The sequence below is a fragment of the Macaca nemestrina genome, chromosome 11, assembly GCF_043159975.1.
Source record: "Macaca nemestrina isolate mMacNem1 chromosome 11, mMacNem.hap1, whole genome shotgun sequence".
Taxonomy (NCBI): Eukaryota; Metazoa; Chordata; class Mammalia; order Primates; family Cercopithecidae; genus Macaca; species Macaca nemestrina.
Window position 1 is genome coordinate 68,263,982 of NC_092135.1, and position 20,486 is coordinate 68,284,467.

Genomic DNA, 20,486 nt, shown 5'->3' on the forward strand with positions numbered 1-20,486 from the left:
CAGCCTTAAGAAAGGAAGGTGGAATGCAGCCTTAAGAAAGGAAGATGTTGTGGCCGGGCACAGTGTCTCACGCCTGTAATCCCAGCACTTTGGGAGGCCGACGTGGGTGGATCACCTGAGGTCGGGAGGTTTGAGAGTAGCCTGACCAACATGGAGAAATCCTGTCTCTACTAAAAATACACATTAGCCGGGCATGGTGGCATATGCCTATAATCCCAGCTACTAGGGAGGCTGAGGCAGGAGAATCGCTTGAACCTGGGAGGCGGAGGTTGCAGTGGGCTGAGATCGTGCCATTGCACTCCAGCCTGGGCAACAAGAGTGAAACTCCATCTCAAAAAAAAAAAAAAAAAAAAAAGGAAAATGTTTGCTTTTGAACATGTTGACCTTAAGATGTCTCTGGGAAATTAAAATGCAACCATCTGGTAAGTAGTCAGATGCACCAGCTAAAAGGCAGACAAGAAATCAAGGCATGTTAGGAAGCTGTCAGCATACAGTAAGCCCTCAGTGAATGTATGGAATGGGAAGAGAATAGGGAGAAGAACGGGATTCTGGGATCGATAATGTTCTAACTGCAAAAGAGGGAGAAGCACTCACAAATGAAACAAGAATAACCTACATGGTTTCCCTTCACTGGTGTTCTTTCTGGGTTGTGAGAGAATTAGAATTTATATTGCCAGTCCAAACAAAGTACTGCAAAGTCTTCAAATTCATTTGGTTTTCATTATGTACAGATAATAATCTTTCACAAGATCTTGCTTTACTGAACCAAAGTAGAATGAACTCCAGGAAAGGCAGGCCATTTACAGGATCAAATGAGGTTCTCTTAACCAACTTTCTATGATGCTGGGCTCCAAAGAAGATGTTTCCTTGTGTGATGGTTATGTGAAGCCATAGAGGGTTGGCGGTGACCCGGGTGAGTGGCGGTTTGCTACCATTCTCCTCAGGCCAACAACTAAACAATACCCCCGTGCATATTTCCTGTGGAGAAAGAGACTGAAAACAGGAAGGTACATTGTTCTCTATATTAAAGTGGATATTCACCATCTATTTCTCACTGGACCCTTGCCAGGTCACTCTCTGCTTATGGAAGAGAGATGCCCCTTCCCTGCTGGGCTGGCCAGTGTTGAGCCTACTAGTGTCATTTCAGTCAAATCTGTTCAATCTGTCTACAAATGACTTAGTCACGGTGAACTGCTTTGGAGGTGAATTAAGTCTATTAGACAGTAGATTGCTTAAGCAGCTCTTCTCTGTGGGACTGACCTCAGTGAGAACAGAATGATCAGTTAACCTGAGAAGATCAAGGGAAGTACAAATCCTGGAAAGTGCTGTAGAGATGATCTAGGATAACCGACTCACTGAAAGATACAGCACCAAAGCTGCCCACAGAGGTGAGCTGGCAGGGCACGTGGATGTAAAACCTCAGATAGCCACAGGCAGTAAGAACTGCCGAGCCAAACTGGGATTGAAGCTGAAGTTATGTGATGGTACTAGGGAAAGATGAAGGCAAATATTGTTGAATGGAGTGAATGAGATAAAGAGGCAGCCTCCTCCTTTGTCTCTGATCCAGGAGAAGGGGGAAGAAAATTAACTGCTATTCTTTCTGGGTCATACACAGATAATTTACTGGTTTTTGAATTATAAGATGTGAAGGGTAACTAAATTCATATGCAGAACAGATAAATCATCTCCTTCCTCTAATCATTCTTCCTCCTCACCTTATCCTTTCCTGCTGCTCTCTCTTCAGATCCAAAAGATCATATATAGTCTAGCCTCAAAGTTACTTTTTTTGGACTTACTACGCTTTTTTATGTCCCTATGTCTTGGCACATGTTGTTTTCTGAGCCTGAAATAGCTTCACTTTCCTTCTGTATCTTGAAAAATCCACTCTAATTTTCAGGAGCCAGCTCAAGTTTATCTTCTTTATAAAGTATTTTGGGACTCCCTAGATGGAGTAAGCAGCACCTTAATTATTCTACCCACACACCATGCTTGTGCTTCTAGTATGTCACTTATCGTATTATGTTCTCATTATATGGTAGGAAAATACTCGGAAAGGTTATCTCACTGAGGATTAGACTCAGCTGCATGTACTAGTGGCTTGAAGAAAACGGAAGGCTATTTCTCTCTTATAAAGGAAGATTAGGGGGAAGCAGAGTAAAGCTGGTATGGCAGCTTTGCAATGTCATCATGAATCCGGTTTTCTATCTGTTTGCTTTATCATACTCAGCTCATAGTTTTCATTTTCAAGTTCATCTTGAAATTGATGTCCTCAATGGCTGCTCAAGCTCCAGCCATCATACCCATGCTCTAAAAAGAAAGAAGGGGGAAGAGGAAGAATGTCATGTCTCCCCTCTTTTAAGGAGACTTTCTGGAAATACCATATAATAATTCTATTTATAAATCATTGACTAGAACTCGGTCACAGAACCACATCTAGCCATAAGGAACTCAAGAAATTATAATCTTTATTATGGCAGCAGTATGCTGAATTAAAAATTGCGCCATAAGAAATGAGAAGATAATGGATGTCGAGGGACAGCTTGTGGTCACATTATCTGATATATATTTATTTCTGGTAATTCTTGCTGCTTCCCATTCCTCTGCCTATTGAATCTGAGCAATCTATGGCTTTAGGAAGCAGTTGGAATCCAGGTAAAAACAAGGATCACATGTGATGGCTTTAAAATTTACAGCCATAATTCAGGTGTGCAGAACTGTCACTTTCTTCATTTTCTGAACTTGAGTTGCCCACAAGCCCCTATTTCCATGTATTGCTAGAAAAAAGTCTCATCAATTAAAGGTAATGTAGTCACTTCTGTTTTAAAATCAGATCTCTTTGGGGTATTCAATCAAATTCAGGGCTCTTCCCCCATCCCCCACCCCCCCTTTTTTTTTTTTTGCCCTCTCACCAGGAGGTGATCTGGTTATCTAAGGCTCTTTCTGCCATTCTCTCATTCTCTTGGACCTCCAATTATTAGGTATGGTATATGTCTGTCTCCTTCTCTACCCATGAACTTCACAGAGTCTGGGGCATTGTTTTGACTGTTTGACTTTCTCCAGTGCTTGTTGCAGAAGTTGATACATAGGAAATAGTTAAAAATGGGACTATGAATTTGTGAGTATACTTTAAATGCATCACATAATTAATTCAAATAGTACCATAATGATCTGAAAATCCTGTACAATTAAAAGTCTATTTCACTAAAGCCCCTGGCACTATGTTTATAACTTTCTTATAGCACTAATAATCCTCAGTTCTGTTATAATAGTTTGTGCGCTTGCCTCACCCCTCATTAGTGTGTCTGCTTCTGGAAGAATGTTCCTGATCTTTGTAACTTTCACAGGTCCGGAGAAGGCCAGGGACATAGTAGGTCTTCAGTCAATGAAAATGAATGACTACAGGAATAGGGGTTGGCACTTTATAATCCACCACTTAAAAAATGACTCTCATATGAGAACAAACAGATTTTATTAGAGCTATTTAGAATGATATCAATAAAAACAAGTTGATATTTTGCCTTTAATGAAACTCTTCTTTTTTAAGAAAAAATTGCTGTTGTTTTTTCAGAAATCCTCCACCAACTTTACTTCATCCAGAAAAATGGTGTGAAGAATTCAACCACTTTATTTCACAGTGAGTATTTCTTCCACTAAAAATTGCATATCTAGCAAGGCCTTGATCAGTGATTGGAGAAATCCAGGCTGTGGAATTTACTTGGCACTAGAGGTTGTTATGTCTGTTAGCACATTATGACTCAGGGTTTCTTTTAGTAAATGATAGAACATCCCTTTGCAAGATGTGAAAGGTAAGGCATTCCATTTGACTCTCAGTTATAATAAGTCCTTCTTATCATATGGATCACATTTATCTGAGAACCTACTTTGTCCTAGGGCAAATATTGACAACTTGTCATGTTTAATGGGAAGAGATGAAACATCTAAAAATCCGATGCCCACACTGGGACTAAAGAGAAGGAAGGTAGCAGCCTCCAACAGAGTTTTTGCAGTGTGAAAGTTGGGCTTGCTGTAGGATGTATGGCTTGGGAACAAGGGTCCAGTTTCCAAGATGACTGAGGGGCAAAGTAGAATCTCAGGCCTGGGGTACCAAGGTAAGGTATCCCAGCCAAGGCTGTGAAGGTATGAGGAACAAAATGGAGGCCAGGCTGATGGTGTGACATACCTGGTAGGAGCTATGTCACTAGGCAAGAATTACTGGGACTCAGACAGGAGTAGAATCAACAGCGAAACCAACAGTGGCTCAGCGGTGGGGTCATGAGCTTTTGGACCACACCAGTCCTAAATCTGAGAAAGATACTCAGACTACTGGAGGGGGTTACAAGACCCCAAGCTAGGGGCCTGGTGAATTGTGGGGACAGGAATCTAGACCAGGCATTACCAACCGTACCAAGGCACAGGAGCTTGGAAGAAGTGCTGTGGGATCTAGCATATCAAACAAGGTGTTCAGAGGTCATGGGAGGAGAAAAGAAGTGACCAAAATAGCTGATAAACAAGAAGCGGGGAAGGGTCAACACAAATTTTTCTAATTTATGCCTCTGTGCAAACTTAGTTTTCACAAAGAAGCCAGGCAATAAAGCAAAGTGGGTCTTTTATCATCTTCCTTAATAAATCACAATACAGATCAACAATCACTTATCCATAATTCCAAAATCCAAAGAGCTCCAAAAGATAAAAGTTATTTTGTAGTCGAGTCATTTAACAGCAAAACCTAACCTTACGTGAACTGATTTGGTTAACTATGAGGCTATTTATAGTTGTTATTTATCTTACTTAATGTGAATATTCATGTGTTTGGCGGCAGATATATTTGTTTGATTATAGTGTGCTGCCCCAGATCCTGCTGGGGCTGTTACATAATATACAGTAAATGTACCAGTTTCCCTTTCTAAAATTCGATAGAATTCTGAATTCCAAAATACATTTAACTCCATGGGGTTTGTGCAAACAGCTATGAACCTGTATTTCATTTTCATTTTCATTTTCATTTCAAATATAGTACAGTTGAGGGTCCCTGAATTCGTTTGCTTGTCCCTTCCCTCCTGAACTTTTGCCATGTTCCTCAGGAAAGGGGAGTGGAAAAGAACTCAAAGAACCCTACTAAGAAAGACTGTGTTGGAACATGACCATGAAGTTGAAGGCCAGGGGTGGAGGGTATCTCGTTGCCCCTTCAGCCCCACATTGACATTTTTGCCCTGGCTGCAGAATGCACTAGGAGCAGCCACAAGTCAAAGGTGATGGTGTCAGGCCATGTTGAGAGGAAAAACAGATACTTGTAGGAGGAATGATGCTCACATAAGAGCAGTGGAAGAGCCACTTCCAGAGGTTTGGGACCCAAAAGACTAGGCAGAGAAAACTAAAGAGCTGAAGACATGCTGGTAGCTTGGGACCACATTTCGGACCACCCCAAGGAAAGAAATCTGGGAGCTAAGGTTCCAGTGATTTTGCTGGTAAAGGCTGGATCCAAAGACTTTTCCTTTTCATTTCATTGCGGCACAGAGATACCCTTGACTGACCTTGTCTAAGCTGTTGTCCTAGAAAAATCCATTACATATTCACTAATACAGCTTCCCATACCAGACTCTCCTGATGCCTCTAAAAATGTGATTAGACTCACAAAACTTTGGCTTATGTATTCTTTTTCAAGAGTATGTTTGTAATCATAAACTAAGCACAGTATTCCTTGGATGGATTTGAGAATAAAGGTACATAATTGATGACAGGGATTGGACTACACACAATGCAGTTGACTCTTAAACAATGCAGGGGTTAGGGGTGCTGACTACCCACCACCTTGTGAAGTCAAACATTGCCTATAACTTTTGACTCTCCAAAATCTTAACTACTGATAGCTTACTGTTGACTGGAAGCCGTGCCGATAACATAAGCTGTTGATTAATACATATTTTATATGTTATATGTGTTATATACTGTATTCTTACAATAAAGTAAGCTAGAGAAAAGAAAATGTTATTAGGAAAGTCATAAGGAAGAGAAATGTGTTTACTGTTCATTACTTGGAAGTGGATCATCGTAAAGGTCTTTGTCCTCATCTTTTTCACGTTGAATAGGCTGAGGAGGAGGAAGAAGACGAGGGGTTGGTTCCGCTGTCTCAGGGTTAGCAGAGGTGGAAGAAAATCCACGTGTAAGTGCATCCGTGCAGTTCAAATCCCTGTTGTTCAAGGGTCAACTATGCAGAAATTCCTCCCTGACACTGATGGTTCCTTATGGCAAATCCTATTATACGCCAATTCAGATCTGCTATGTTTTTCCCAATTCTGAGAATTTCAGATGCACTCATTCTGAGCTGCAAAAGGTCTTGAATACTAGAATGGAGGGCTAAACACAGAAAACAATGCCTTTGAATGTGTATACTATCAGGAGCAAAGCAAAAAGCATCCTGTTGAAATTGCAGGGGAGGGAGAGTCTGGAAAGTTTATAATGAATCAGGAAGGCAATTAGAAATTAAGTGATTATGTGGTTTATTCCTAGTTTAAGATGGATATATGTCATCAGTCTTCTTTTTGTTTAATGAGTTGTCTTTACAGTTTTTTATTACTGAAAAATTTTATATAGTAGGTGTTCATAGATTCCTTACGCACCTCAGCCCTCCAATCCTGCTTTCCCATAACATCTTAGGTTCTTCAACCATAAATTCTTCTGCAATATTTTTGGGAATATTTCTCAAAATTGGGGACTGATTATTATATTACATATCTTTAAATAGAAGCCTGCCCACCATTCCCAAATAATATACTTTCTTTTTTCTTTTTCTTTTTTTTTTTTTTTTGAGATAGTCTCACTGTGTTGCCCAGGCTGGAGCGCAGTGGCATGATCTTGGCTCACTGCAACCTTGGCCTCCTGGGATCAAGTGATTCTTATGCCTCAGCTGCCCGTGTAGCTGGAATTACAGCTGTGTGCCACCAGGACCAGTTAGTTTTTGTATTTTTAGCAGAGATGGGGTTTCACCATGTTGGCCAGGTTGGTCTCAAACTCCTGACTTCAAGTGATCTGCCCACCTCAGCCTCCCAAAGTGCTGGGATTACAGGCGTGAGCCACTGAGCCCAGCCCCAGATAATATCCTCTCATTTCATAGGGGAGACTGCTGACACTAGGCTGCCGTTACTCAGCCTATCAAATGCAGTTTGACCAAATGCCATTCATTATATTTATTCAGATCTCTAATTCAATATAAACAATGATACTCACTGGTTTTGAAATGTCTGTTTAAAGAGAGAGGCTTAGTTTGTTTTTATACTTATCTTGCTTGTATTAGGAGGCAAGGGAAAGAAAGATGGAGGATTAAGACCTTCAGATTATAAGCTTTTCATTATTGGAGGGACTGGGCTGGAGAAGATGATTATCTGGTAATTTTAGGAAAATTTCTTTTAACCTGAATTATACAGATAATTGCTTCAGTTCCCTTTGTAAACCAAGCCACAGTAAATCTAATTGTTTCTCTTTAAAGAATAAATAGGACTAAAAGTTCCTTAACGGCTTTAAGACCTTTAATACTTTGTCCTCAAGTGACTGCTGAGCCGTAACAGAGTCGATTCAATACTCTAGGTCTTTTTTAGTCCATGCTGGTCACTACCCACCAAAAGATTTTGTATTACTGCTGCAGGGATCTGAACAAGCTGGTCTGGCTGCAGCCTCGTGATTATAGCTATGTAGACAGGGGACAGGGGTGTTTGTGTGTGCATGTGCATATGCGTGTAGGAGGGCCAGGGAGGTAGGAAAGCAGGAGCACTGGGGATGTGGCTTAGTGTGTTTCACATTTATTTCCAGCCTCCTTAATTTGGAGATAGTAGGAGAGATTTTTTAAAACGTCTAAAAGTCTAAAATACTTTTAGTAAACCTGTTTGGGGCATTTTAAAAGAAGCATCAGTCTGTTTGGTTCTGAACCTTTGGTTTTTAGTGATAATTGATTCATTTATACGTATTAGTTATGCATTTGTCAAAGCATGATTCCTGACAGCTTAGTTATGATAAATTTAATGCAATGTTCACATAAATTCTGCACTGCTTTTTATCCATATGCTAGGACCCTGCTTGATGTGTTTTGTCACCTCTATAATGTGTGGTTGGCTTTGCAGAGATTTCATTATCAGCCCTTTCCCCTATGACTAAAGCTATTTGCATAACAAGTTTATCTGGTTCAAGTACCAGCCAGACTTCTGCTTTGTCAGGAGGCTCCATTCAGAAGTAGCCTTTCGATAAGATAAAAATAATTTTCATTTTGTCAACTTCACCTTGGTCCTAATGGATGCCACTTTTCTTTTTAAGTTCAAACTAATTTCAGGTCTTTGGAACAAACTACAAATATACTTTCCAAGTCATTAATCAGAAGGTATTTGTGAGCTATGCTTTCTCATTTTGCCTCTAAAACTTTAGGGGTTTTATTAGGAATTAAATTTAGGACCTCATCATCAAAGGCCCTTGAGCCGATTAGTGAGACAATCAAGATGGATTTCTCTTGGTCAAGGGCAGTTCCACCAACAGCATCATGGCTCCTCAGCTTTGGATTTAATAATGACTTGAACTATATGGTCACCTGCACATGAACTGTTCTTGGAGTGGTTCGCTTGGGTGGTATAAGGGAGAAAAAGTAGTATCTTTTCCTCACGTATTGTGAGGTTAATGGCTGACAGTCCTATAACAAAAGACAGATTAACAAGAGAAAAGTGAAACAAATTTATTTAATGTAAGTTTTATGTGACACAGGAGCCTTCAAAAACCGAGTGAAAACTACTTTTGTGGTTAGGTTTAATGAATGATGGACAGTTGTATAGAAGTATGATTGAACAAAAAAGGGGTATGATCTAATGGTACTCAACTGGGGGAGACTTAGCAAGTGCTCAGATTCTTCTCAGCCTCTCTGTGTAACATTTCTTCCTTCTGATTATAGGGCAGGTCACCCCTCACATGAGGATCTTCAAGAGAGAGGGGCTGGGAGAAGGTCAGAGGGACCTTTCTGTGTTTGTGGTTTTCTTAATTGTCTTCTGCTTAAAATACTCAGTATGCTGAGGAGCCTTGTTTTGGGGTAGCGTTTCCTGAACTGCATCAGCATCTAGCATACTGGAGTGTCTATTTCTCATTTCCCAGAGTGAGCATTGTGGCTGAGCCCTGCCATTTAGTCACAAATGTTGAAGCAGCCTTTCCTATCCCTCTAAATGACATTCAAATGGGTATAAGCAGTTGCACTGAATGTTAACAAGATCACTCTGAGCCATAAAACTACGAAGACTAATGGTCATTTGCATATGTTTATTCTTTAAAAATTGAAACTCAGATCTGGAACACTTGCTTTCACTGTAGGCCTGAATGCTGATAAAGCTAACCATTTTGGGGTGGTTGTTTGCTTGACATTGATTGTATTTCCCTAAAGGCAACAATTCTCAGCTCTTAGCCTTTCTCCATTTTGTGTTTCAAGGCTGCTTAATTCTACATGGCTTATAGTGTCAATGAACAACACACTTGCAATGATAAATATCGTAACTCAGTGATTAAGTTCCACAGATATTCTTGGCTATTTAAGTCTTGTTGGATTCTCAGGAGGCCATGCGAAGGGTTAATACTTCCTAGAGTAGAAGGATACAATAACCTTTATTTACATTACTTCACAAATTTGTAATTTTAATTAAAATGAGCAGTGGTATCTCTAGTGACAGACTCTCTCCGTTTTAGATTTGTTTAGCCAATCATTAGCTATTATGATTTCTTGAATTAATTAGCATCTCTTGAGCTACAGGGAATTAATGAATTAATAAAAACTCATGGAGAAGCTCAAAATTAACAAAAAAAAAAAGTTAACCCCCCCAAAATTATCCACTCCTCACTTAACATATATTGATCAATATGCTTATAAATGCAACTCAAATCCTTTCTTATTTTGAAATATTGGGATTTTGTTTTTCATGAGAAGAACAAATAAAGCTATGTGTGAATTTCAAGGTTATATCTCCCTGAAGAACATCTAATTTAGATTACCTAATAGATCATCTAAAGACTCCAAGGGCCTGATTTGATCTGACTTATACCCTACTTATAAAGTCAGCTAATAAAATCTGATTTTCTCATAGTGTAAACCAGGAAGCAGTTCAGTGTGACTTGAAGTTTGAAACATGGTACTCACATATACCTGAAATATTCTAGGAATATATCCTGTCTTCTTAGGAACCATGGCAATGTGAGATAAATGAAGGTTTAGCCTCATACAAAATAAGAAAAAGGCATAGTAACGTGAGTAATCTAGACTGTTGTCAGCGTATCCTGTTTATTTCCTGACAGATGCTGGGTTTAGATCTTGTGAGAAACCAGATCTGTAGCATATGTCATAGATTTTATGTTAGTGCTTGTGACACATTACGTTAGCTGACTTTTGTAGCTGCTGTGGATTCATTAAATTATGTCTGTACCATTTTCTCCATACTGGCTTTTCTTTCTTCTTTTAAAAAAATTACACTTGATTTTCATACTGTAAATCGAAAAGACTCTATAATTGAAATAATAGAAAGTGAGGGTGAACGCTGCATTGTCTGTGTGTGCTTGTGCCTGGTGGTGGTGGCTCACACATTCGCCTCTCCCCAGAGTGCCGCCTGGATCATCACTAGGAAGAGGCAGCTGTGGAAGAGCAGTGCTATAGCATATGTATCCAGCTGTGTCACTTACTGGCTGTGTAATCTTGGAAAAGATATTTAACCTGTTTGACTGCAGGTCCTCAGTTGTCAAATTGGGGCTGAGAGTAGTATCACCGCGAGGATTAAATTACATAATGTATATAGCGCTTGACAAATAATAATAATTAACATACGTAACTCTTTTTTTTTTTTTTTTGAGATGGAGTCATGCTCTGTTGCCAGGATGGAGTGCAGTGGCACGGTCTCGGCTCACTGCAACCTCCTGGGTTCAAGTGATTCTCCTGCCTCAGCCTCCCAAGTAGCTGGGATTACAGGCACGTGCCACCATGCCCGGCTAATTTTTGTATTTTTAGTAGAGATGGGGTTTCACCACGTTGGCCAGACTGGTCTTGAACTCCTGACCTCATGATCCACCTGCCTTGGCCTCCCAAAGTGCGGGGATTACAGGCGTGAGCCACCGCACCGGGCCTATATGTAACTCTTATGCTAGGCACTCTTCTCTACGTGTTGTATAGTTTACTTAATCCTCTTAATTCTATGAAGTAGTTCTAATATCATCCTTATTTTATGGAAATTAAGGTAAAAAGAGGCCAAGAGTCCCAAGACCACAGCTAGTAAGTGGTGGAGCTGGAATTTGCACCCCAGAAAATTTGTTCCAGAGTTCACACTCAACCAGCAGTAGAGATTATTTTTATTACCCTTTGCATTTGGTCTGCGCTGCCATTCTGAAACTGTGTTTTGAAAGTGGCAATGACTTTCTCTTCTTTGACGCCAATGTGGTGTTTCAATCCGTTGTCCACTGTCTCTTTATTTAGACTTCAGCTCACTTATTTCCGCAGTTCAGGCCTCTAACACACACACACACCCCTCCACCCCTGCTTAATGGCAACAGCTCCCTCAACCTGAGAGAACTGGCTGCAACAGGAGTCAAGACAGAATCAAGCCAGATGTGGCGGCTTATGACTGAAATCCTAGCACTTTGTGGGGCTGAGGTGAGAGGATCGCTTGAGACCAGGAGTTTGAGCCTGGGCAACAAAGTGAGACCCTGTCTCCACAAAAAATTTAAAAATTAGCCAGGCGTGGTGGTGTGTCCCTATATAGTCCCAGCTACCAAGGAGATTGAAGTGGGAGGATCCCCTGAGCCACAGGAGTTTGAGGTTATAGTGAGCGAATTGTGCCATTGCACTCTAGCCTAAATGATGAAAAGAGACTTTGTTTCCAAAAAAAAAAAAAAAAAAAAAAAATTCGACGCAGGCTCACCTTCACTTCTTTGCTCAAACCCTACCTTCCCCACCTGGCCCGGGAATACCTTCTCCAAGTTGAGTATCTCTCTTTGCTGTCAGCCAGCCACAGTCTTCTCCATGGGGAAGGAACAGTGGGAACGAAAATGGATGCCTGGACTCTGGGAGGCAGAATCCACAGTGCTTGGTAACTAACTATAGGAGGAGACAGGTACTACAGAGAGGGAAGAGTTAAACATGACTCCAGTGTTTTCAGAATGGAAACAGGGCTTTTTTGAAAATATATATTGGAGAGATTAAGAGCACAGGATCTAAAGTCAAATTGTATTCTAGCACTGCCTATTAGATTTTTGGCCTTGAACAAGTCACTTAACTTTTCTGAGCCTCAATTTCCTCATCTGCAAAATGAGAATAATAATACTTCTCTAATAATAACAGTTGGCATTAAGATCAAGTCCGTATGTGGTAGAAAACCCAAAAAACAGTGGCTTTGAAGAATTCGGCTTTTATTTTTCTCTCACATGAAATCAGCTGGGAGTTAGGCCACATATGTACTGCTGGTGTGGCAGGGCCACATGGCAGCCACCCGCGCTCCTGCCCTCAAGCTGCCCCACCAAATATGATTTCCATTCCCGTGGAACCTCATGGGCCAAGATGGCTGCTGGAGCTCTGACATTCACATATGTATTTTAGCTAGAAAGAGAGAAAAATGCAAGTCTTCTTACCTTAAGACTCTCTGGGCTGGGTGTGGTGGCTCACGCCTGTAATCTTAACACTTTGGGAGACCGAGGCGGGCAGATCACAAGGTCAGGGGTTCAAGACCAGCCTGGCCAACATGTGAAACCCCGTCTCTACTAAAAATACAAAAATTAGCCAGGTATGGTGGTGGGCACCTGTAATCCCAGCTACTCGGGAGGCTGAGGCAAGAGAATTGCTTGAATCCGGGAGGCGGAGGTTGCAGTGAGCTGAGATTGCACCACTGCACGCTAGCCTGGGTGGCAGAGAAGGACTCCTTCTCTGGGGCAGTGGTGGGGAGGCTCTCTGGCAGTGTCACACAATGTATCATTAGCTACAACTTTATCACATGGCCACACCTAGCTGCAAAGGAAGCTAAGAAATACAGTCCTCTGACTGGGCAGCAGTGGACCCAGGTCACTACTGGGGCTCTATCCCTAAGTAAAGGGGAGAGTGTATGGACAGGAAGCAATCTGCATCATGCTACTTTATAGGGTGACTGAGAATTAAGTGAGATACAGAGTGAAAGCTCAGCAAATACTAGTGATGAGTATATTATTATCAAATGAATAGTATCAAATGACAGTGATGAATACGATAACTCACAATAGTGATGCTATCCAAAGAAATGTACGAGTCAGGGAGGGAAACTATAGGGCCCAGAGGGGGAGGAATCACAACAGAGAGGATCTTGAGGAGTAGCTGTCAGGATCCCTCTGAACCCCAGGGCTGACGTGTGGCCTGTGGGGAGAGAGAAGGAAAGTAAGGACAAGGTGGGAGCAGTAGGATGGCCGTGTTGACACCTTTCCCGGTCTTCTCCTAAGAGCTGTGATGTCTTCCTAGTTCAGTGCAAAGCTCCCAGCTTCCTGCCTGCTCTTCCATTCTCTGCTGCTTCTGTTATAGTGCTTCCACAGGCTCTGGTGCAGAAGGAAATCTGGCTCTGGGTCAGTTAGAATTTTAATTAAAAATGGAAATGCAGGCTCGTGTCACCAGTACTACATTCTTTCAGCCCGGCGATGATTTCTGGCAGGGATAAAAATAACAGACATAGAAAAGGGGTGTATGTGTGGGTGTGTTTTAATGAATTAAAAATGTATAACCGAAAATTTAGATACACTAAGTCATCATAGATTCTCTTGGTCTTATGTGCTTTTGGGCATATGTGCGGCTTCCACCACCTTCTTAGTATTTTAATTCAGAACTTTCTAGGGTCATCAAATGCATAATATTTAGCTGTCATACCAGCTTAGTGAATGGAGGGGGAAATCTCATAATTTATTTTTAGTTTGAAGGGCTATTTAATGATTTTTTGAAAGAATAATTTTATTTAAAAGCCCATATTTTAGTGAATAATGCGAATTTTTGCCTTTAAAAGAGGCCCAAAGGTGGAACCCTGAGGCTCAAGCAGTGCTTCACACACACGTACAGAAAACCTGGCTTCAATCCCCCATGTCATGGATCGAATTGTGTCCCCTCAAAATTCCTATATTGAGATTCTAATCCTCATTATCTCAAATGGGGCCATTACAGATGTAACTAGTTAAGATGAGGTCATACTGGAGTAGGATGGGCCCCACTCTAGTATGACTGGCGTGTTTTAAAATGGGGCAGTGTGTACACAGACACACAGATAAGATCATGTGAAGACTGGCGTTATGCTGTCTTAGGCCAAGAACTACCAGCAACTAGGAGAGAGACCCAGAACAGATTCTTCCCTAGTACTTCCAGAGGGAGAATAGCCCTGCCGACATCTTGATCTTGGAATTCTATCCCTCAGACTGGAGACAACCAATGTCTGTTTTTTAAGTCCCTCGGTTTGTGATACTTTATTACAGCAGCCCTAGGAAATGAATACACTCCATGACTGGGTAGTTACAGGACCTTAAGGCATTTGATCTTCCAAGACTTTGTTTCCTAAGCTGTGGGATAGTAATATTCACCCATCTACCAGTGAGGATCACGTGTACCCTTGAATATTGTAGAGCAAGCTTGTCCAATCCTCAGCCCACGGTCCTCATGCGGCCTAGGACGGCTTTGAATGTGGCCCAACACAAATTTGTAAACTTTCTTAAAACATTATGAGTTTTTGTTTTGTGATTTTTTTAAAGCTCATTAGCTATTGATAGTGTTCATGTATTTTATGTGTGGTAGAAGACAATTCTTCTTCCAGTATGGTCCAGGGAAGGCAAAAGATTGGACACCCCTATTGTAGAGCATCACTACGATGTCAAGTATTAATATGAAACCATAAAACCATAGTGTATTTTCTTCCCTCCCTACCTTCCTTTTTCTCTCTTTCATGTTATTTTTTGTTTAAATATGTATTATAAGGGTTATGTTAAATTCCTCCTCCTGAACCAACTGCACAGTAGTAAAAGTGGGGAATTTCTGTAATCATCAATGATTTGCTGGCCTTCATAGAGAACCTCAGGAACTAAATATGTACTGTACCTTAAGATTTCTTGGTAACAAGTATCTCTCCATAAGGAACAAATTATAGAATGAGATGGCCAATTAGTGTCATCTTGCATCCCAGCACTGACCAACTGATCGCCTCCCTGCAATGCTGTGTTAAGGAGGATTCTGACACTGCATCTAGAATAGAGCATCATAATCACTTAGTGATATTTGCTATGGGTCTGAACTGGAGTAGTTGTAGCTCATAGCTTTGTGGACCTACACTTTACATTTCTTTTTAATGGTGACCAAGTTCTTTGTTATGTGAAAATCTTTATTCATGGCAAAATTCATTTAGCCAAAGAAAGCAAATTGGCATACGTTCAACTAAATCAGCTGTAGCCTAAAAATACCTGAGAGCTAAAATAAAAGTAGTTGAATAAATTTGAAGTTGTCTGTGTGAGGAGTACAGATAATAATATTAACAGTAAGATTTATTTAAAGCTTACTGTCAGATGTTGCACATCTGACATGGTGAAATGCACTTTACTTGCATGATTTCAATGAATCCTCACTGCTGCCATATGAAGTAGGTTACTACTCACACAGGAAGTTGAGCTTCTTATAAATCAAGTGATGGGGGCGTGCGCGGTGGCTCCCGCCTGTAATCCCAGCACTTTGGGAGGCTGAGGCAGGTGGGTCACTTGAGGTCAGGAGTTCTAGACCAGCCTGGCCAACACAGTGAAACCCTATCTCTACTGAAAATACAAAACTTAGCCAGATGTGGTGGCACGTGCCTGTAATTCTAGCTACTTGGGAGGCTGAGGCATGAGAATCGCTTGAACCTGGGAGGTGGAGGTTCCACTGCATTCCAGCCTGGGTGATGGAGTGAGACTGTCTTGAAAAAAAAAAAAAAAGAAAAAGGAAACAAATCAAGTGATGGGTTTTAGGCCTCACAGCTGGCAGAGCTATCATTTAACACCAGGTCTGTGACATATTTCAATATCTGCTCTGACGCTCATGATGCTAGAGTGTGCATGCATGAATATGTGTGTTTGAGGTGAAATTCACATAAAATATTAACTGTCTTAAAGTGAACAATTCAGTGGTATTTAGCACATTCACAATGTGTGCAACCACCACTTTGATCTACTTCCAGAATGTTTTCATCACGCCACAAACAAACTCCGCATCCGTTAAACAGCTATTCCTCATTTCCTTCTCCCCTCCAGCCCCTGACAAACAGCAATCTGCCAGATTTACCTATTTTGGATATTTCATATAAATGGAATCATACAGTAGGTGACTCCCTTTTCTTAGTATAATATTTTTGGCCAGGTGCAGTGGTTCACACCTAGCACTTTGGGAGGCCAAGGTGGACAGATCATTTGAGTCCCAGAGTTTGAGACCAGCCTGGGCAACATAGCAAAACACTGTCTCTGTGAAAAAATGAAAATAAAGCAAAATATAATGTTTTTGAAATTCGTCCATGTATCAGTATCATGTATCGTTATTTCGTTCCTCTTTATGGCTAGATAATATTGTGTTGTTGTTGTTGTTTTGAGACAGAGTCTCGCTCTGCCACCCAGGCTGGAGTGCAATGGGGCAATCTCGGCTCACTGCAACCTCCGCCTCCCAGGTTCAAGCAATTCTCCTGCCTCAGCCTCCTGAGTAGCTGGGATTACAGGTGCCTGCTACTACACCCGGCTATTTTTTGTATGTTTAGTAGAGGCGAGGTTTCACCATGTTGGCCAGACTGGTCTCGAACTGCTGACCTCAGGTGATCCTCCCACCTCAACCTCCCAAAGTGCTGGGATTACAGGTGTGAGCCACCGTAACCAGCCCATATTGTGTATATTTTGAGGCAGCATATCAGCATCCTATGTACCTCCTTCACCTGGAAATATGAAGAAAACCCAAGTCTGGCTACTGAGACACCTCCTCCATTTCCCCCTGTCATTCTCACATGGTGCCATGGATGACCAGGCTGCTAAAATATCACGTGCTCTCCCTCTCCCTGGACATGGAGTGTTTGGACGTGGTCTTCTGCCCACCTGATGCATGAGGCCAAAGCACCCACAGGCTCTATATGTAGGAGAGCTGGCTATAGCTTAGCATATGTGCTTTCCCTAATCCACTTCTAGTAGTAGTTTTTTTATCTGGCTTTTTCTGGCTACCCAGAACATTCCATCTTATAGGTGCTGGGTGTTTCTGGGTGATGATTCAGATCTCTGCTCCAACTAGAGCAGCAGCTTTCGTAATACTCTCCCTGGATCTCATCACAAATTATCCTGCACAAAACAGTCAATGTGATCTTTCTGAATCCCTAAACCGATCAAGTCATGCCCTACTCATAATTATTCTGTGGCTTCTCAGTGCTTATAGGGTGCACTAAAACTCTTTAACACACAAGGTCATAAAGGATCTGCCCCTTTCTCTGCAATATCATTCTCTCCTCCAAACTCCCTGCACATTCTAGAAAAATTGAACAAGTGATGCTTCCCCTGACTGCCCCAGGAGGACTCAGAGGACCCTTCCTTCACGCTTTTATGTCAGCGTTGTGCCTTTTACATAACTTTATAATAGAGAGGGGAGAGGGAGCATGTCAAGCTATACTGGAAATATTTGTTTCCACATCTGTCTCCCCACTCAAACTGTAGATTCCTTGAGAGCAGAGAATGTATCTTTACTGCTTCATATCCCCAATACCTAGCACAGTTCCTAGAACATGGCAGGAACTCAGTAAAGTAAATATCCGTTCCTTTTGAAGAACCATTAATTCTTTAGAGGAAGTGATACTCTTAAAATTATACACCCCATGGCCGGGTACGGTGGCTCACGCCTGTAATCTCAGCACTTTGGGAGGCCGAGGTGGGTAGATCACTTGATGTCAGGAGTTTGAGACCAGCCTAGCCAACATGGTGAAACCCTGTCTTTACTGAAAATACAAAAATTAGCTGGGCATGGTAGTGGGCGCCTATAATCCCAGCTACTCGGGAGGCTGAGGTAGGAAATCACTGGAACCCAGGAGGTGGAGGTTGCAGTGAGCTGAGATTGCACCACTGCACTCCAGCCGGGACAACAGAGTGAGACCCTGTCTCAAACAAAAAAAAAGGAAAAAAAAAAAAGAAAAAAATTATGTACGTCATATAATGGACCTAGTTAGAAGTTGGATGTTAGAACTCATGATCTTTGGACAATCTCTTCTAATGACAAACACAATGCTAACGAAGAGAATAAGGGGTGGTAAAAGTGGTCAGATACACCTTCCTCTCCCAATATATACACACTATCCCAGAACAAAACTTAACATTTTTTTTCCTTTGAGACAGTGTCTCGCTCTGTTGCCCAGGCTGGAGTGCAGTGTGGTGATCTCGGCTCATTGCAGTCTCCACCTCCCAGGGTCAAGCAATCTTCCTACCTCAGCCTCCCAAGTAGCTGGGATTGCAGGCCCATGCACACCCAGCTAATTTTCTGTATTTTTAGTAGAGACTGGGTTTTGCCATGTTGCTCAGGCTGGTCTCCAACTTGTGGGCTCAAGTGATCCGCCCGCCTTGACCTCCCAAAACCTGAAATTTTAACTGTAAGAAGAAACTTGATACGGATTGTTAAATTGATAGCTATGTGGTTAGCTGTGGATTCTTTTTTGGTTGCATTGAATGCATGAAAATAATGTCAAAATGAATCTTCCCTGGCAATCTTAGTGGTTATTCCTCTCCAAAAACTTCTGCCCATTCCTCTCCATCCCTACCTTCCCTCGTTTCCCACCACCAGCTCCTTCATCACGTGGTTTAGAATTCCACAGAAAGGTTGAAGAGAAGCCACTTCTGAACTCTGGATTACAAGAAACATCACCATTTGAAGGCTGCCTTAGGGAAATATGCAGAGATGATGGGTAAAACTCCAGATGTGGAAAAGTTCAAGGCCTATGAATGCAACTTTACTTCCTCACTGTAAAATAAAATTAGGTTAAAATCAAGGTGTTGGCAGGGGAAAAAAGATTAGGGGCACATCTCACAGATGTTAATTTTGGCCATGTACATTAATATCTTAATACCTTAATATGATACATATATTAATAGCTTAATGGCTTCACACTAATAGATCTTACTAAAGAAAAATGATTTAGGATGGTAGTAAGCAGAAGAAATGATTGGATAATTTTGAATTTGAAGGATTTTTGCCTTTAGATGTTTCCATGGAAGATATTTTCTATAAAGGTGATGCCTTAAGTTTATACTTTTCCAAACATGTGATATTGATAGGCCACATATATAAAGAAAAGGCCAAAAACATATTATGAAGGAAGGAAGGGAGAAAAGAAAAAAGAGAGGAAGGAAGAAGGAAGGGAGGGAGGGAGGAAGGAAGGAAGAAAGGAAGGAAGGAAGGAAGGAAGGAAGGAAGGAAGGAAGGAAGGAAGGAAGGAAGGAAGAAGGAAGGAAGGCAGGCAGGCAGGCAGTTATATTCAGAATGTTCATTGTGATGGATGAGAATGGAACAAAAACATGAAGTGCTCAGCTGGGCTGAAGTCACAGGTCTGCAGGTGTCAAGAGCAGTGGTGGCTCCTGTCGGTAAAAAGACTAACAGGGCCCCAAACAAGACAGGATTCAGAGTTGGGACTCCTACTGGAAGCCAGTAAATGAGGTGGTTCATTTAGGCTGATAAAAAGTATCTGGGAAAAAGAATGGGATAGGGGACGGGTTATGTGATCCTGTGCTCTAACTATAGCAATTTCTTCTACATGTTCTCCATCGTCTGGAGTGATGCTCACCATCACCAAGGACCATGACTTTTAGCCACCTTCTGGCTGAGGCTGGTAGAAGGATATATAAGCAGCCAAGACCTGTAGCTGCCACAGTCATAGGCTCTTCCATATGCCTACTAAGACCATGGGACAGCAGCACAAAATGCCATTCTAAAACCTGGCTCTGGGCTGGAGACCCAGAGAGCCAAGCAGACATAACCATAACGTTATTAGAATAGGAGGGTGAGCACAGGGGAAATGAGAGGGAGAGAGAAAACAAAATCCTCTTCCTCCTCACCCTTTCAGTGAGCCTGCCAACTGAAATTTCAAAACACATGAATAGATCTAAAGCTGAGGAGACGACCCACCAAAACAACGAATGAAGCATAAATTCATTTGAAATGAAATTAAATTCATGGAATGGTCTGAAGGATTAATGTAGATAACTATTAACTTTAAGAAGGAAAACAATTTGGGATAAGATATGTAAAAACTAACTCTAATCATACAGTTGGGGCAGGGACAGCATCCAGTGTGTGATTTAGGCATGCATAGGTTGTTTTTGTTTGTTTGTTTTTGTTGTTGCTGTTTTTGAGATGGAGTCTCACTCCGTTGCCCAGGCTAGAGTGCAGTGGCATGATCTCGGCTCACTGCAACCTCTGCCTCCCAGGTTCAAACGATCCTCCTGCCTCAGCCTCCTGAGTAGCCGGGGTT

General features: G+C 41.6%; 1 protein-coding gene and 1 long non-coding RNA gene across 4 annotated transcripts in view; one reads left to right on the forward strand and one right to left on the reverse strand.

The window, feature by feature from the left end:
- The window catches only part of LOC105483262 (myosin IIIB), a 520,975-nt gene that overhangs the window by 195,573 nt on the left and 304,916 nt on the right, over positions 1-20,486 (forward strand). For all 3 annotated transcript variants that reach the window (XM_071072912.1, XM_024793234.2, XM_071072911.1), the window contains exon 8: positions 3,569-3,634. In XM_071072912.1, coding sequence (XP_070929013.1) covers positions 3,569-3,634 — 66 coding nt within the window. The remainder of the gene's footprint in view (positions 1-3,568; positions 3,635-20,486) is intronic.
- Positions 8,695-19,277, reverse strand: LOC139356979 (uncharacterized). The gene is made up of 4 exons (XR_011609575.1): positions 19,213-19,277; positions 13,238-13,372; positions 11,916-12,110; positions 8,695-9,596 (listed from the first exon to the last, which is right to left on the reverse strand). It is a non-coding gene; the product is annotated as an uncharacterized lncRNA (long non-coding RNA).